Below are 17,738 nucleotides of genomic sequence, written 5' to 3' on the forward strand. Positions count from 1 at the left end.
AACTTACTCAAACTAGATGATAGTGAGATCCCCTGTAGCAGCTTGTTGTATGATTTACACCTGTCCTCATCTCAGCTACATCAACCTCCTCATCTCTTGACTTAACAAATGCAGATTGCCCTGCTTATTTGCACTCAGTACACTGCTGCAAACATCATTTCCCTATCTCATTGCTTTGACCATGTTCACCCCTCTCTGTGCATCCCTTCACTGCCTCCCCTTTCTCTGTCTCGTCAAACACAAACTACTTGTCTTCACTTTCGAGGCCCTTCGCTGCTTACATCTGCCTGATCTGTCATCTGTTGTAGGCTGTCAAGATGGTGACTCCTGCCTCCACTCTGAAAATGATGCCAGCCTTCATTGCCAACTTGTTTAATTTTCAATCCAGCACCTTTGTGCTTTCTCCTTTGCTGGCCCTCGCGCTTGCGAGGAGCTCCCCATAAATATTTGCCAAGCAAATTCATTATCTAACTTCATTATCCATAATCCCTCCTTTAAAATTGTCTACCAAAATCTTAACTGTTAGGCCACTGCTGTGTCAGTATCACTGCTCATTGTCTCACTGTTTCCTAGTGCTTCCCCATCTGTTGGAATCCACTGTTGTCTCCTGCCTTATGCTTATATTGTAAACTCCTCAGGGCAGGCCCCCTTTTTTGTTCTGTGTTTGTACAGTGCCTTGCACAGTGGAGTCCCGGTCCATAACTGGAGCCCTATGCACTACCTCAACTAATAAATAAATAACTAATAAAATAAGTCTCTTAAAATCATGGCTTTTGTCCAGCCTCCTAAACTTACTGTCCATATCAATTGAAGTTATATTCTTGTTAATGTGATTATTAACGATGATACAATGTGATGTCACTTGATGCATGGCATTCTTCATGGAAGTAATATTCCTATGAAAATACAGAAACAGTACAGTATTTGGCTAAGCCTTTTTTATACTACTGCTTTTAAACTGGGAAAGTGGGTTGTTCGGATTAAATGCTTGGCTGTAAAGTATATTGTATTCCAGTAGTAGATGCCTTTTAAAAAATCCAATGGATATTTGTTGCATTGTGAATTCAGTAAAAAAAATTTTTTTGACTGTTTTCCCCCATGCTGCCTTTCTTTCTCTAAATTAGCGTGTGAGTGAGCGTGAGGCTGGAGGGCTAGGCTGAGGAATGTTTTCTTGTGAATCGAATGTGAATCTTAAATCAACTTATCAAATATGAGAATGTTGGATCCTGTTTTAAAGTCAAAACATGACAAAGTTGATACCACATTAAAAGGAGAGGTCGTCATTAAAATAGTAACTTGTAAATGAGTAAATGTAAATAAGTTTTTCTTTACACTTATTTCTTGTTACCTTTTAGCACATCAGGTCCACCCATTTGGCCAGGAAGCACCTTTTTCAAGAGAAATGGAGCCCTTCTACAAGGTAGGTCATAGATATATATGCATCTCCTGAGTAATTATTCTTATTAACGTATTTTCACAGTGATCATAATTTTCATAATATTCTTTTTGGGGAAGAAGTTCAAAGTGACTTTGTGGTTTTATTTGCATTGTACCTGATTCCTTTTATTTCAGCTCTCTTTAAATCCTGGTTTCATGAAAATAGCAAATTATTACTCGAAAGTGATTTTGACTGTGAAAATTGCTGCTTTCTCCTTCCTCAGATTGATTTGCTTATTGTAAATTATAACAATTTTTTCTTGAGTGAAATTGAGAGTACACAGCAGAAAATGTCCAAGGAACAATTTAAACTGTGTTGATGAAGCAAAATTCTTCCCTGAAAAAGAGAGAGACTTTATTTTACTTCCTAGCATGCATTCTCTAATTGTGCTGATGCCAAGATGACTCTTCGGGTGGCCATGTGTCAACACCACAGTGGGGAAAATAATTAGATGATTTGTATCAAAGAAAACCCCCCAAGTTAAAATGTGTTTATTCTTCTTTATATTTGTATAGGACTTTGGAATTATTTTTTGTTTTTATTTCAGTGTGACATACGATAAACTACGTAAAACTACGTTGTTTGGGGAGTTTAATAGGTGTTAGGGAAAGGTTTTCGGAGAGTTCTATTAGATTTTTATTCTTCAGAAAGAGTATTTTTGTTTTTGTGGCTGTGTACGTATAACTTCCCTCATAATTAGTGTTTCTTGGGAACGTTAAAAGAAAACTCTGTCCCCAAATTATGTCAGTTTGTTTATTTGTGGAAATAACTTGCAGACTTTCATAAGACTCTTCTGTTCTGGAACAAACAAGTTATAACTTTTGTATTGAGATCAGCCTGTGAAATGTATCATTTTGGGGATCTTATTCCTCAGTGCTTGAAAGTTTTATGTAGGTAGCTTCCATTATAAATGAAGGTACTCCTACCCTGTAAAATGTCCCAGAGATCAAGAGGGGATTTAACATTGAGGTCAATGGCTCACATAATTATATATACAAACATAGTCATAAAATAGAGAAGAGTGGAATGTGGCAGCTCTCCTCTCCACATGGTAATAAACTACTGCAGTTCAACAGAGAATATTTTTTAGCTAGTTTTCTGCATATTTCTAAAGCCTTGCATCTTCATTTTTTTTCTAGTATCTTTGTTATAGTTTGTTCTGATGTATTTAATTGGAAGCTTCAGGCTGTTCATTACTTCTGGGAGACAGTACAGCTTACAGAAATGGGATCCTTTAATTTTTTGTAAAGGACAATATGGATTTGATGTCCTCACAGTCACAAGACCATATTGGAAGGAATGGGGGGGGCGTTGTCTAATATGCTAGAAAAGTTTCTGCTTCACTCGTTCAGGGCTTGTCTGTAGTTGAGTAAGCTGTTTAGATGTATCCCTAACACTATTTTTTCTGTTGTTACCTTAGAAAATTAGAGAGACTGTCAAGTTTGGATGGCACAAATGTTGACCTCCCTTTTCTTATATTACAAGATGTTTATGAAGTCAATATAGCTATTTTGTATTCCCCACACCTCAGCAGATATTCCAGCCCTTTCTCATTACAAAAACAGGCAACTGCCTATTGAGTAAACGATTGACTAGCAAAGCTTTCAGTAGGGCTGGTATTCAGCATAGCCACATCAAATGGAACAGGTTAGCCAATATTCTGTCCCAAACCCATACACCACTACAGGATTGGAGGGGGTGGGGGGGAGAAGGGAGCGAGGGGACAAAGTATCTGTCTGAGACGTTTCCCTTAATACTTTATGCTCCAATCTGAAATATTGTAGACTAGAGTCAAAAATTCCTTCAGATCTCTGGCTTTATTTTTAAAAATGGGTGCTTATATCTGTATATCTCAGCAAGTAGCAAGAAAACATTGCTGCTGCTGCTACAGGTGATCATTCAAGTCTAATCTTGATGTAAATGGGGTAGGTGGGTGGAGGGGGATTTCGGATGAGGAAAAGAGAGGCTACAGTGAAGCCCTGCACCCAGATAGCATTTTAAAACCCCTTACTCTGCCAATCCCTATCCATTTTCTTGGAAACAGGAGAACCAGACATTCACATGTGAAATTAACTCAACTGCTAGTTTCTGCCTATGCTTTTGTTTCCAAGGAAGCAAACTTTTGACTGGGAAAAGTAAGATAACAGGAAGGGTTTTTTAAATACCTTTCGTGATAAGCATCTAGTTAAATACAGAATGTTCATTCGGTATTACAGAGGGTAGTCTGAAATGACTGCCCCAAAGTTTAGTAAACAAAACTTGTTAGACACTGGGTACACTCCACTTCATTTGCACTATTAAAGGAAATTGTCCTTGGTTTTGGGGGGCTAAAGGAAGGATAACTCCACTGTGTTACTAGCTCTTCTTAGCTGAGAGAGACTGACATCTCTTCCTGTTTCCACCGTGTTTTATTTCAATGATTTGGCAAAGCAATTTTAACCATTATAAAGTCTCCCAAGGGAAAATGGTGACTGAGAAACCTGTTATCTGCAGACATCAAAATAGGGAAAGAAGAAGAAATAACAGAAGTTAAATGGAGTGTGGTTGTCCTATAGTCATTATGTCTTTGATGTAAGAAGAACAGAGGATTAATCCTGTTCTGGCTTTCTTCCCTGCCCCATGTCCAAGAGCATTAGTTCATCTCCCAAAATTGATATGAGGTGTCCCTTCTCCATTTAACTTCCCAGTTTCTTCTTTGGGGAGCTCTGTATTATCTGATTCCTGACTTTGCTGTACAATCTGGGGCCGAAGAAAATGAAATAATGAACTTTTTTTTATTTTCCCTGTTGTCAAGGCCCCGCCCCAGCCACTCCTTTAAAAGCTGCCTTTTTTCCCCACTGTATTGGAGTACTATGGTCATAATTAAGGCTAAGATTTAGTCATGGGTATTTTTAGTAAAAGTCATGGACAGGTCATGGGCAATAAACAAAAATTCATGGCCTGTGACCTGTCCATAACTTTTACAAAAAATGCCCATGACTAAATCTGAGTTGCACTGGGGCGCTGCTGCACTGCGGGTGTCCTGAGGCCAGCCCCATGGGCTGCTGCTCTGGGGGCCCCTGAGGCCGCTGAGCAGAGGCCGGTGCAGGTGCCCCTGGGGTTGCCTGAGCAGCTGGTTGGGGGGCGGCTCCAGCAGAATCTGGTGTGGCTGGCCCCAGGACAAGTTGCTCAGGCAGCTATGGGGTCAGCCACAGAGCCACTGCAGCTGCGAAATTTCACAGAGGTTGCGGAAAGTCACAGAATCTATGACTTCTGCGGCCTCCGTGACAAACTTGCAGCATTAGTCATGATGCCCATGTGCTCTCCCTTCCCCACATGAACTCCCATGCAGATTCTAAAACCGTTTTCATAGTACACAGGACCTTTTGCCTCATCTAAGTTTCTAAACTTACTGCAAAAACTTCCCTAATGAAGCCCACTAGGGCTATTTTTCCGGATTTCCAGAATTTGTAGGTTGTTTGCTTTCTTAGCTCAGTTTTCCTGTTCCTGTGTTTCATTACATATGTTGATTTTGTTCCAAATCATCAACGTTCTCTTTTCAAACCTTCTGTCTGTTTTTTTCTTTATCCAGCCGTTTTTAATCCATCTTTATTAAAACAACTTTCCACTTTAGTTTAGAGAAATTAGTGATTTCTTCCTATCATCTATTTTATGTGGAAAAGATCCTGTTCTTGTCTGGGACATCTGTGCCAGGTGAGAATGGTGAGGTCACATGTAGCAAGGGTTTGAGGCTGGTGTATGGTGTTTGTACAAAGTCAGCTATATCTCTCTGCTGTGTACTTGGACATTCTCAGTTCATGTCCCAATTTCAGGAGCACAAGTGTAAAGACAGGTTTCAGAGTAGCAGCCGTGTTAGTCTGTATCCGCAAAAGAACAGGCATACTTGTGTCACCTTAGAGACTAACAAATTTATTTCAGCATGAGTTTTCGTGAGCTACAGCTCACTTCTTCGGATGCATAGAATGGAACATGGATTGGCAAGTAACTTGACCTCTTTACACTTGAACAGGAGTACTTGTGTCACCTTAGAGACTAACAAATTTATTTGAGCATGAGCTTTCGTGAGCTTTACAATTCCATTCTATGCATCCGAAGAAGTGAGCTGTAGCTCACGAAAGCTCATGCTGAAATAAATTTGTTAGTCTCTAAGGTGCCACAAGTACGCCTGTTCAAGTGTAAAGAGGTCAAGTTACTTGCCAATCCATGGCTTAAGCATTGCCACTAAACTGCTTTTGCGCTCACCTCATGTGCTTTCTGTCCACCATTGCCAATGCAAAACCTTGGCTCCAAATACTTGAAAAAATAAAATGAAAATAAGGCTTCAACTTATTCCTCTCAGCTATAGTTAGCAGTGATGTAGGAATACTGACCTGCAGATTCCAGCTGTTGGCTAACTACCTGTCTCTAAGATGTACAAGGACTGAGATAAAATTAAAAATCGACTGTAGCCAGAAAGCTCAACTTTTTAAAGTTCCCTTTCATTTTGAAATACTGTAGTTCAAACTTTTTTAAATGACCCACTCTTTCTTAATTGCCCTCAGTTATAAAAACAAAGAAGCTATTTAGGCATCTGCTGCAGGGTTTTATTAAAAGTTGTATATTTTCAGAATGTTTTATAAAATTTGAACACCTCTCATGTCTTCCCATATTGGCTATGTGCTATTTGAGTAGTGAAGCAATACACCCGGCTGGTTATCAGGTATAACCACATTCTTTGTTATATAATCTAATTTCTGAAGTCTGTATTAGGAAGATTTTCTCCCCCAGTTCTGTTCAGCATAATGGTATTTGAAAGCCACTACCTGTAAGTACGCAATAAAGTCTTGGTGTGTTTTGGGTTTGAGTGAATCAGTGCTCTCGTGATCTTGAAAATGCCTGTCTGTGGGCCTCCTGTGTTCAATCAATAGGACTGCAGTACTCAAGCAAACTGAAGTTAGCCTGACTTATCTCTGAAGTCACAATCCTTTTTCCCTTCTTCCCCGCCCAGCAAAGGGGGGACAAATCTCATCCTCATCTCTCCTCACAGCAATGAAGTAGAGATGGGAAATCCATGTGCCTTCTTTTGATGTCACTTTCCTAGTAGTGAGGCAAGGAAAAGACGGAAGGATGTTCCCAATGGCTTGTCTACACATACAAATTGCATTGCTTTAACTATATTAGTAAAATTCTCATTACTTTCAAGATGGGAGCCAGTTAATAGTACACTTTCAAAGAGGATCACAAATCTCTCAAGCTGACTAAAAACTTAAAATGTTTTATATTCCAATTGCCAGTCACCGCTACCAAATACTGAAGGGTCACCTTTGGTCTATTGGGCTTCCAGGCCAGATAATCAATTTATCTGCTTTTAAGTGGATATTGTTGCCACCACACTGATAAAGAGGGAAGAAACTCTCAGATGAGTTTTGCAGTTGAAATTTGTGGGCCTCGTAGCTCCAAAAACAAATTTGCAGGTAAGAAGATCCCATACACTCTTGTCATCTGAAGATTTGAGCGGCTAACACAGCTGAATGCATATTGCTGTTAAATGAGTTTGAGTTGGATCTACTGAGGAAAATAAATAATATGTAGATAATGTGCCTTAATTTTTAGTGTATTTCAAACAGGTCAGTTGTAATTAAAAAAGAGAGTTCTCCCTGAAGGACTTGGACTGTTGTGCCAGTTTCTCTGTAGAGTGTCTTGGGCAAGAAATCTGATCATAAAAAGCAGCAATGTTGTTCATTCTTTATTAAATGTATCTTTTTTCACTTGAAGGTTGGAATAGGCTTGCTACTACCAGATGCATGTTTAGAGGTTGATTTGTTCCTTGCATCAAATAAGGATTGGTTTATGCTAAGAGGTGCATGCCTCTGAGATCCCAGTTCAGTTCACCCATGTATTTTTCCAACAACACAGCAACTTACTTTTCCATTTTGCCAAGTTTGCTCTTTTATACTTTTGCCTGTCATTTTTAGTCAGTTGAAGCTATGGCAACATTTATGCTTTGATACATCTTTAAAGATGTATCTGTTGTTCTTGACTTGCCCCTTTTGTCTACCAACCTGAAGTAGCCAGTTGAGGTGTTACACCCCTTGTTATAATAAATAACTTTTTAGACACATCACATTCTTATTTAGATTGGGATTTTTTATTTCTTTGATTGTAAAGGGTCACTGACAATCTCTTCAGTTGTTTCCTTTAAGGGAGATAAATCACATTTGGTGTCTGTAGAGCCTGAATATTTGAATAGCCTATTATTTATTATTAGTCTGATGTAGGTTTGCAAAGGTGTCACTGAAGGCATAAAATGAAGTCAGTGGAGTTTCACAAGTGTCACCAAGGACGTAATTTGAGGTGCAGAAACCTCTCTTATGGGGGGAGATGGAAAGAATCCAGCTGGACTGTCAGAATCAAGGGGCTGTTTGTGGACTGGAAGTTGGGGGGTGGGAGGGTGCAGAGGTGAGTGAGTGAAATTTTCCCAGTCTGAGCAAATTCGATATTGACATCAGAGTGATATATGGGACCCCGCAATGACTCTTTTACAGTGTCACTTTTTTAGGATGGTGATCCACTTTAACTAGGTTGTACAATATGCATATTGTCTTCCTGTTCTTTTTTTTCCTAGTCAGATCTATAGCATAACATATTACGGTTTGTGTCATTAAAGTGCATACAGCCTCACTAAGTTACCATTGCTGTTGGAGCCTTGTATAGACCAGCGTTTCTCAAATGCGGCCACCATGGCCACATGTGACCACCAGGGGGCTTTTCTTGTGGCCACAGCCTCCTGGGCTGTGATGGGGGGGGGGACAAAGTAGCAGCCCTTTCCCCTCTCTGTTGCTCCTGGGTGCACCGCCTTGGTGTTGGTTGCTGGGGCTGCCAGCAGGGGTTGGGCCCTGCCCCCCTCTGGAGACACCCGGGCACAATGCTGGAGGAGCAGGCAGTCAGTGAATTTCCCACCTTCCCAGCGGTGATGGGGCTCAGGCTTTGGGCTTCAGCCCTGGGATGGTGGGGCAGCAGGTTCCGTTCGCATGGCTTCAGGCTCCGTCCCCAGGCCTCGGCCATGGGGCTTTGGGCTCTGGCCATGGGGTTTTAGGCTCCAGACCCATGCTGCCTCCCTTGATCCCCTCCATCCAGGGCTTAATTTGTCCCCAGGTTTGCCAGGGTTGAGTAAGTCTGCTGTGGAAAGTGATACTTTTATGTTTGTTAATATCACTTTTCACAACAGACTTAGTAGCTAGCAACTAATAAATTACAATGATTTGAACATGTATAAGCGCATATTTTTTTCCCCTAAAGCTAATTAAGTATTTTAGGAAAAAGTGTGAGAGTGCCCACCAGCCAGAGTTGGTGGCTGCACTCTGAGGCCACCAAAAATTTTGTCCTGAGAACCCCTGGTATAGACTTAGGTACCTGCATTCCCCATTACTGGAATATCTGTGTACCTTAACATTAAAAATGGCATTTTTATATGTTATAGAATACAAAAAAGCAAAACCAGGTGATAATCTGATGTTAATACAGCATGACTGTTGCGCAGTTGTATTTTCTGATTTGTGACATTTTTTAAGTAACATTTAATTTCTGCCTTGCTTTGTTAGTGTTTTAAACTTGATTTGCCTATATTATAGATCTATGATGGTATTGTTATTAGGAGTCTTAGTAGGACAAATGAATTTGGATATTTCGTAACCGTGTGGCTTGCAGGTATCAAATGAAAAAACATGAAAGTATCCACTTGTAAATGAGTCAAGGTAAAGTTTACTGTCTTAGTTTACTTTCCTTGGCAACTAAAGGGTGCGGTTGAGTAATTCCAGGCAGGGCATTCTACAGTACAAATGTTAGGTAGGGTGTGTGTGTGTATGTCATCATTTGCCTAGTGTGAGCTGCTGGATTAAGTGTAATAGCAAAAAGGGCAGGGGGTTGGGGTGCACAGGTGTGCAGGGTGCAGCAGGGAGCTCAAGGCAGGGGGTTGGGATGCAGGAGGGTGCAGGATGTATGAGGGGGCTCAGGGCAGGGAGTTGTGGGGCAGGGTGCAGGCAGGGTTCGGGTTCCGGTCTGGCACCACTTATCTAAAGCGACCCCGGGGTGGCAGCAGCATGCACCGGGGCCAGGGCAGGCTCTCTGCATGCCTGCCCTGGCCCTGGCCTCGCGCCGCTCCAGGAAGCGCTGCAGCCCCTGGGGCAGTGTGGGATGGAGGGCTCTGCGTGCACTGCCCTTGCCGCACCTCTAGGTACCTCCCCCGAAGCTCTCCTTGGCCATGGTTCCCTGTTCCTGGCCAATGGGAGCTGCGGGGGCCAGTGCCTGGACGCAAGGGCAACACACCCCACCTGCCCCACCACCCTGGGGCCGCAGGGAAGTGGTGCCAGCCGCTTCTGAGAGTGGCGCGGGTCCCATGGCCCACGGGGGGCAATACCGGGGGCTGGATCCAAAGCCCTGAAGGGACGGATCCAGTCTGTGGGCTGTAGTTTGCCCACCCCGATGTGGGGGGAAAGCAAGTACAGCTACCTAGAACCTGGAAGAGGTGAGAAGCAGACCAGTAGGATGGTTTCTAGTTAAATAACTGTTTTTAATGCTAGGATCACTACAGACTGGGCTTCCTCTCACACAGTGCTGCTGTGACAAGCTGCAAAGCCCCCCAGCCTGCACTTTCACCAGCATTCACACAGGTAGGGATATACCCAGCTGCAGTTACACACAGGCTCTCTAACCACCAGCTTTCCAGTTTAGGACCCCAGAGCAGTACTGTCCTGCCCTGGTGAAATCTGGCCAGTATATGGGTTTAATACCCATTCCGCCTATCTCTCCAGGTGAAGAGAACAATGCACACTTGTGGTAACCAAGCAGAGATTTCCCCCAAGCACTGCAGTCAAAGCTCACTGGTGTGGATTAAAACATAAAATAAGTTTATTAACTACAAAACATAGATTATAAATGATAGCAAAGAGATTGAAGCAGATTACCTACTAAATAAACAAAATGCAAACTCAGGCTAAGATACTAGAAAGATAGGATATGAACTAGTAAATTCTCCCCTGAGAGATGATATAAGCAGGCTGCAGATTCTTAAGGGACAAACTGCACTTGCTTTACAGTGTGGAATCCCCAGGATTTTCATACACAGGCTAGACATCTCTTTAGCCTGGGTTCAGCACTTCCCCTAATTCAGTCTTTGTTTCTCAGGTGTTTCCAGGAGTTTTCTTGTGTAGGGAGTGAAGAACCACAGATGATGTCACTCCCTGCCTTATATAGCTTTGCATATGGTGGGAACCTTTTGTTTCAAAACTCGGGCTTCTTCATTGTTGTACCTGAAAGGCTGCCTGTGGGTGTTTTCCAGAATAAACCCATTTGAAATACAGATCCCTAGTCACTATTCTTAACTTCAGATACAAACATGATATATGCAAACAAATAGGATAATCATATTCTGCAAATCATAACTTTTTCAATGACCCCTCACATGACTTATCTTGTACAAAATGCATCATAAGTATGCCATAATCCTATCATCATAATATCACTGTGAAGAAAATGGTGTGCAGTGTCACAATGTATCACTGTTACCTTACACAGGGAAATCCCTGAGGTTTACAGTTTTAGGGGAAAAGATATATTAATTTTACATACTTGTGTAGCTGGGACCCTGGATCAGTGCAGGTTTTTGTACTAACAAGAGATTAAGAGATTGTGTGGATATATTTTTGTTGTTGCCCAAGGTGAATCTTTTATTATGAGCCCCGTTACTCTGCAGATAAGTGATTTTTATCTACAAGTAGGCTTTCCTGTAACCAATTACACTTCAGTGTTCTTTGGACTCCTTAAATGGATTGGGGTCATCCAAATCCAGTGAGTTAAGACTTCCTCAAAGCCACTCTGTCCAGTACCAAAGGTGATGACTCTTCTGCAATTTCCACCTCTAGCTCACTTTACCTTTGGCTCATTCCACATCCCTGTGGACTCATACTCAGGAGTAAAAAATTCCAGTGACATGTGATGGACTTGATGATCCAAAGGCTGGATACTGTCCATGAATCCTGTACTGAGCAGAAGTTGAAAACTAGCTGTTAACTCTGTGAAATAACATAAGAAAATGGCAGAAAACTTGGAAATCTCCCATTGGAAATCTTCCTTATTGCAATTGGAAAATGTTGTAATTGTTGCAATAAATCCATAGATTGATGAGTTGAAGCAAATGCACCATGCCAAGAATCTGAGATTGGTTGGTATCCCTGAAAGTGTGAAGATGGGTGATATTACACAGAGGGAATCTTGACTGCCATAATCTCTGAACTACTGAGAATACAACCAAAGTAGGCTAAATGTATCATTTGCATGGAGATGACTAACATGAGTACTTCTACAACACCAGTGCCTTGAACAGTCTTGGTGACATGCAAATTACTATAAAAAAAGAAAAGATGTTGCAAATTTCCAAGAAAACATCACCTTGAGGGTACCAGAACTCCAAGTCTGGGATATTTCTTGATTACATGCCAGCCTTCTTCAGAGTGAAGCTACATCAAGGAAATTAAAAAATAAGCTCTGGGCTCATTAAAATAGCATTTTTCTTGCTGTAACCCTCGAGTTTCTGGTTCCCTGGTGATAAATAGGTATACATTTTCAGATCATCTGATGAGACTGAAGCTTTGCCACTTGTAAGCAAGTTAAAGCTATGAGAAAAACAGGGATTTCAGCAATGGTGACCAGATCCCAGAGATGTTAGTATTTACTGTTTTGAAAGTGCCATATGTTTGGTGTTAGTATTAACTTGTTCATCTTTAGACTTATTAAAAATTTCTCTTTAGTGATAGGATCAGAGCCTTTGTGCCAGTTATTTAAAACCAGAAAAGCTTAGTGTTCTCTGTCCCCCTCCCTCCTCTGCATGAAACATTCCATAAGCAACCAACAAAAATTGGTTATTTAATAAAAGTGAAACTTTAATAAAAGGTAGCAGAATTGTATTTGCATGTTTGGGGGTAACTTGGGATGGTTTCAAACTTGGATGGTGGTCTGTTGTACATATTTCACTGTAGTGTTTTAATTAAACATCACTTGAGCCAGGAGAATTGGGGAGCTTCAGGTACTGGATTATAAATTAATTCTTTTGAGTTTCTCCAAATGTGCTCTTGTTAAGACTAGACAGATAATTTGGGGGAGACGTGAATGTTCTTAATTACTTTTTTAAAAACCATTTATGAACCCATCACTTCTCCTCTGTTGTAATTTATAAAGGATTTTAAGCTATATTGAGGCTTTACTTTAAGAAGGAAGGAGGCAGGGCTGCCTGTGTTGAGGGGACTACAGTATGTTCAGAAAGCAAAACAGGGACTCCTTCAGGGTAAGTAATCCTCCTTTATGCTTCCCCTTAGCGCTATCCATCTGCTCTACAGAGTACACCTGCCAAAGTAGTTAGAACACTAGAGTGAGCATGTTGTATGTGATATTTAGTTATTTATTTGTTCATTTAAAAAAAAAAAGGAAACAAGAAAGGAAATTACATCTGGGTGCAGAAAGGGCGGGGGGTGGGGGTGGAGGGAAAGCATAAAGGCGCCTCTTGAGACAATAAGATGATGTAAACTCGCTTTCAAGAACTTTTTGCTTTAAGCCATACTGTAAACTCAGAAAGTCTTTAAGAGCTGATTTAAGAATTAATCCTTTAATATGTTTGATATTGACCAAGAACTGGAAGGTGTCACGTTCTTTGCTATGCAGTACTTTCAAAGCACAAGGACATGCTTCTGCCCTCCCCCCGTCCCAGATAATTGAGTGTGTGCCATTATGTTGTCCTCAACTGCATCTTAAGAGAATGTTTTTCTTAGTTTTCATTATTACTCTTTATAAGTCAGGGCCCTATAGTGGTTTCTTTTGCCAGAATTATTGTGATATGTTCATTTTTTCTTCCCCCTACTGGTACATATTTATAGCTGCAAATCAGCCAACCCATCTAAACTGTGAAAGAGACAGAACAAAATGAAAATAAATTAAGACTGTTCAGGTCTTGGGAGAAGTTCAGCCTTGCTTTCAAAAATACAAGTACACAAATTAAACTGGGACTTTTAAGGCCTTATTTCAGCGTCACATTTTTATAGTACATCCCTGCATCACAGCTTGTAAACTTGATTGTTTATAGTTTTGTGAAAAGTTGTATTAGTGTTGATTATATAAACATTGTACCTTTTCCTTTTAATGAAATAGGACATAATTAAGGCTAAGTTTTAGTCACAGGTATTTTTAGTAAAAGTCATGGACAGGTCACGGGCAGTAAACAAAAATTCACAGCCTGTGACCTGTCCATGACTTTTACTATATACTCCTAACCAAAATTTGGGGGGAGGGCAAGTGGGTGGTCTGTGGGGGGTGGTCCGCGGGTGCTGCAAGTGCTGGGGGGGCGCAGTGGCACATGGCCTGAGACCCCCGCTGGTGCGGGGGAACAGGAAAAGGTTGGCGGGGCTGGCAGGTTCTCTACCCGGCTCTGCATGTCCCTCAGCTCCTACAGCAGGGGGTCTCAGACTTTTGTACTGGTGACCCCTTTCACACAGCAAGCCTCTGAGTGCGACCCCCCCTTATACATTAAAAACACTTTTTTATATATTTAACACCATTATAAATGCTGGAGGCAAAGCAGGGTTTGGGGTAGAGGCTGACAGCTCACGACCCCCCATGTAATAACCTCACAACCCCCTGAGGGGTCCTGACCCCCAGTTTGAGAACCCCTGTCCTACAGGGAGGGGCAACCAGTGGGGCTTCGTGTGCTGCTCCTGCCACAAGCTGGGAACCGCGGCCAGTGGGAACTGCAGGGGCAGTGCCTGCAGGTGCAGGCAGTGTGCAGAGCCACCTAGCCCCTCTGCCTAGGAGCTGCAGGGACATGCTGGTGGCAGCTGGGGAACCCCCACATCCCAAATTAAGTGCCACCCCGCATCCCAACCCCTAGCCCCTAGTCCCCCTTCCACACACCCAAACTACTGCTCCTGGCTGCTGCAGAAGTCACGAAGGTCACGGAATCCATGACCTCCGTGACAGACACACAGCTTTACATAATGAATTAAAAACCTGTCTTGAGTTCCAGCTGCCAGTTTCTGATCCCTAACACCTAAACAAGTCCAAATACCACTCTAGTGGCATCACTGCCTTCAGTAATGTGGCATCTGATGTCATAAGACGGTAATGCTAGCATGCAGGCCTCTCAAGAACAGGATGAACTCTTGCTCAGCTAAGTGTATATTTAATACTTTTTTGGTCAAGAGATTTATAGTGCCATTTCCATTCTTCTAAATTGTGAAACACTGTTAAAGCATTTTTGCAAATGTTTTTCAACATTATTCTGGGTGAAATCCAAAATCTCCTGTACATTTGAAGTGGCTTATCTGGCTTCTGAACACCAGGATTGAGTTATCCTTGGATATACAACTTTACCATGTTTCACTTTTATGTTGGGTAGCAAACATTGTTTATCTCCTTGTGTCTTTACTGTTTCTTCTTTCTTCCTGTTTCTCTTTGTCTGTTCTCCCCATCCATTGTGCTAAATCTATCAGCTGGGCACTTGATTCTAATAATTTCACCTGTGACCACTGCAGATGGCAGGTAGTACTTCAAGAAAAAGAAATTCAGTGTTTTTAAAAATTTTTAGACAGTATATTTTTATATTTAAAGTAGGAGTCAAATCTGCTACAACTGATTATTGTACCCAGTGTCCAAAAGCAGATTCATTTTACACTAACAATGTTGTCTCTGGTTTGATTTCTGTGGTCCCCCATTTAATCATGAATGTTGTTATTAAACTGTTCTGTTGCAAAACGAGGATGGATTTAGGTGTAATCTGTATGAGTGAGAGATTATATTTTATTTATTGGTATGGGTAGCAAGTATTGTGTGATATCTGGTTCAGTTCAGTACATATGGAACTACCTCTTGTAGTTCGTGTGTGTGTGGTGTGTTTGTTTATATATACACAGGGTCACACTTTTAAAAACATTGTACAGTGGGAGTGAGTTCTATCTCTGCCAATATGTGCTACCTCATTTCTCTGAGAGGCATAATAGAAAAAACTGAGGCTAGCTGAGCAATCCTTATCTTTTTTTTTTTTTTTTACTGCGGTGTAGTCAAGCTCAGACCAAAAACAAAAATAGTAGTCAGTCTTATACTAGTTATACTGAATTGGCTCTCTCTCTCTCTCTATATATATATAGATATAAAATACCTACTTATCACCAGTGAACCAGAAACTCGAGGGTTACCGCAAGAAAAATGCTATTTAAAAAACAAACAAACATTGGAGTAGCATAGTTCATTTTTAAAATTTGGCTCTTGTACCTTGCATAAGCATAGCTTCTTTTGCTATTTTGCTACAAATTAAGGCTATATGATGGTCATAAAAAACCAAAGCCTGAAATGTTCAAACTGGCATCTGAATAAGGATTTGACAAACCTGAATATGGAATTTAAATGGAATATGGAATTACACTGGCACTCACTGCTTTGGGCAATATTAATAAATAAATATATTTATTTGGCGGATGCAATCCAGTCAAACCACGCCACAGTAACTAGCAGACAACCCTTCAACATTCAGCTGGATGACCTTAAGTGCTAGACCTATGACTAGAAAAACATTGTCCGGAACCTGTTTGACCGGTTGACCAAGATTTGTGGTAATCCCCGAATTTGATCTGCTAGGTGGGTCCTCCATTTCTCCAGACCTCAGACAGATAAGCTGCAACTGGTTACTTATGGGGGACGCATTGTGAATGCTGATCCATTATCTCCCAATAAATAAAGAAGCAATCTGCATAAGAGGTCAATATGTAGACAGTGGTTTCATAGAGCAAGACGAGAAGTAACTCAGTACAATGTGTTCATACTGATGCTTCAGAAGCCCTATAAAATCGTAACTTCTTCTCTCATCTGTTGAGCCACTTCATGCTCCTAGAAAACATGACAAAGAGCAGACTTTGAAGGGAACAAGATGAGGCAGAAAATCATCAGATAGACCCTACAGGGGCCCCCTGTTCTTACTCTGCATGGTCAGCTCTTCATAGCTTTTCTCTTGGACAACAGTAGGGGCAGCTGGGGAGCAGCTACTGTACATGGTGCACTCACCTGATTAAGCAGCAGATTGAGTTACCATTGGTAGGATCAACAATTACTGCCTTTTGACCTTTGTCCCACCCATAACAGGTTTGCATGCAGGCTAATGGCACCATCGCTCCTGTGGGAAACCTCCCCTCATGCCCTAAATCCCTTGAGATGGCCATGGATCTGCAGAAACAGTCTGTGGATGATTTTCCGTCAAAGGTCGCACATCTTCTCCCGCATAGTAGCCCCCAAGTGTCTCTCTGGGGAGAACATCTGGTGGAAACTCTGCAAGTTTTAAACTCTAGAGTTTTCTGCCAAGATTTTACTCTCCTGTGTGTTTTCCTACCACCCATGAGTAAAGTGTAACCGTGAATTTTTACATAACAAGATGAGAAAAATCTATATAAGGGCCCAAAGATGAGAGTTCATAGTGTAGAAGTGCACTAAACAGATGCTCCTTGAAACTGAAGTCTTGTGTAGATCCTGTATTACATATAATAATTTGAGAGGGGCATGGTGGGGGAACCTCAAATGTAAATAAAGGCTCCTCACAGCTTTTACTTGAGCATGTTTCTGCTATACATATTGGATATAAATGTTGTGTAAGTACTTTGGTGTGAAACAGTGCACATCCCTCCAGAGCCCCCCACGTATTAGTGGAAAATGGAACTTAAATGGACATATATCCTATGAAAATAGAGCCTAAAATATAAAATTATTGTGGTTTTTTTAATTCAGTGGACAAATTTTATAAGTACAAATTTTTCCCTCCCAAATAATATCCTAGGGGAGTGAGTGCATTAAATATTATATAAGCACAACAGTAGGAGGAACAGCTTTCAGAGATAACACAAAAACAGTCTTGAACTACTGTTTGGAATACTTTGTTCCTTACACCTTGGGGCACCCCTGAATGTTTTAAAAAATGGCCAAGAATGCAGATAGAGAGAAGATGAATGCATTGCAGTGATCCTTTTGAAAATCCTCAATTGTAAATAAGTAAGTGTGATTATACTTTTTAAACTCTAACTCACATGAACTACATTGGCTGTAAATATTCCTCTCTCCATGCTGTTCAAAAGTTACAGGTGACAAGTTTTACGCTATTTCAGAAATAACTGCTTGATAATGCAAAATCTGAGTTTTACTGAAGTGTATGTATTATGGATTCCACACAATAATCCATGTAAGTAGTATATTAAGTAGTCTCTTACATATGTTAATATGAGTTAAAATAAATTACCTCTGC

The 17,738-nt window shown here is 41.1% G+C and overlaps 1 protein-coding gene across 8 annotated transcripts in view; it reads left to right on the forward strand.

The window, feature by feature from the left end:
- The window catches only part of FOXN3 (forkhead box N3), a 318,212-nt gene that overhangs the window by 223,475 nt on the left and 76,999 nt on the right, over positions 1-17,738 (forward strand). For all 8 annotated transcript variants that reach the window (XM_045014705.1, XM_045014703.1, XM_045014706.1 and 5 more), the window contains one exon: positions 1,356-1,420. In XM_045014705.1, the coding sequence (XP_044870640.1) occupies positions 1,356-1,420 (65 nt within the window). The remainder of the gene's footprint in view (positions 1-1,355; positions 1,421-17,738) is intronic.

The sequence above is a fragment of the Mauremys mutica genome, chromosome 4 (assembly GCF_020497125.1).
Source record: "Mauremys mutica isolate MM-2020 ecotype Southern chromosome 4, ASM2049712v1, whole genome shotgun sequence".
NCBI classification, from domain to species: Eukaryota; Metazoa; Chordata; order Testudines; family Geoemydidae; genus Mauremys; species Mauremys mutica.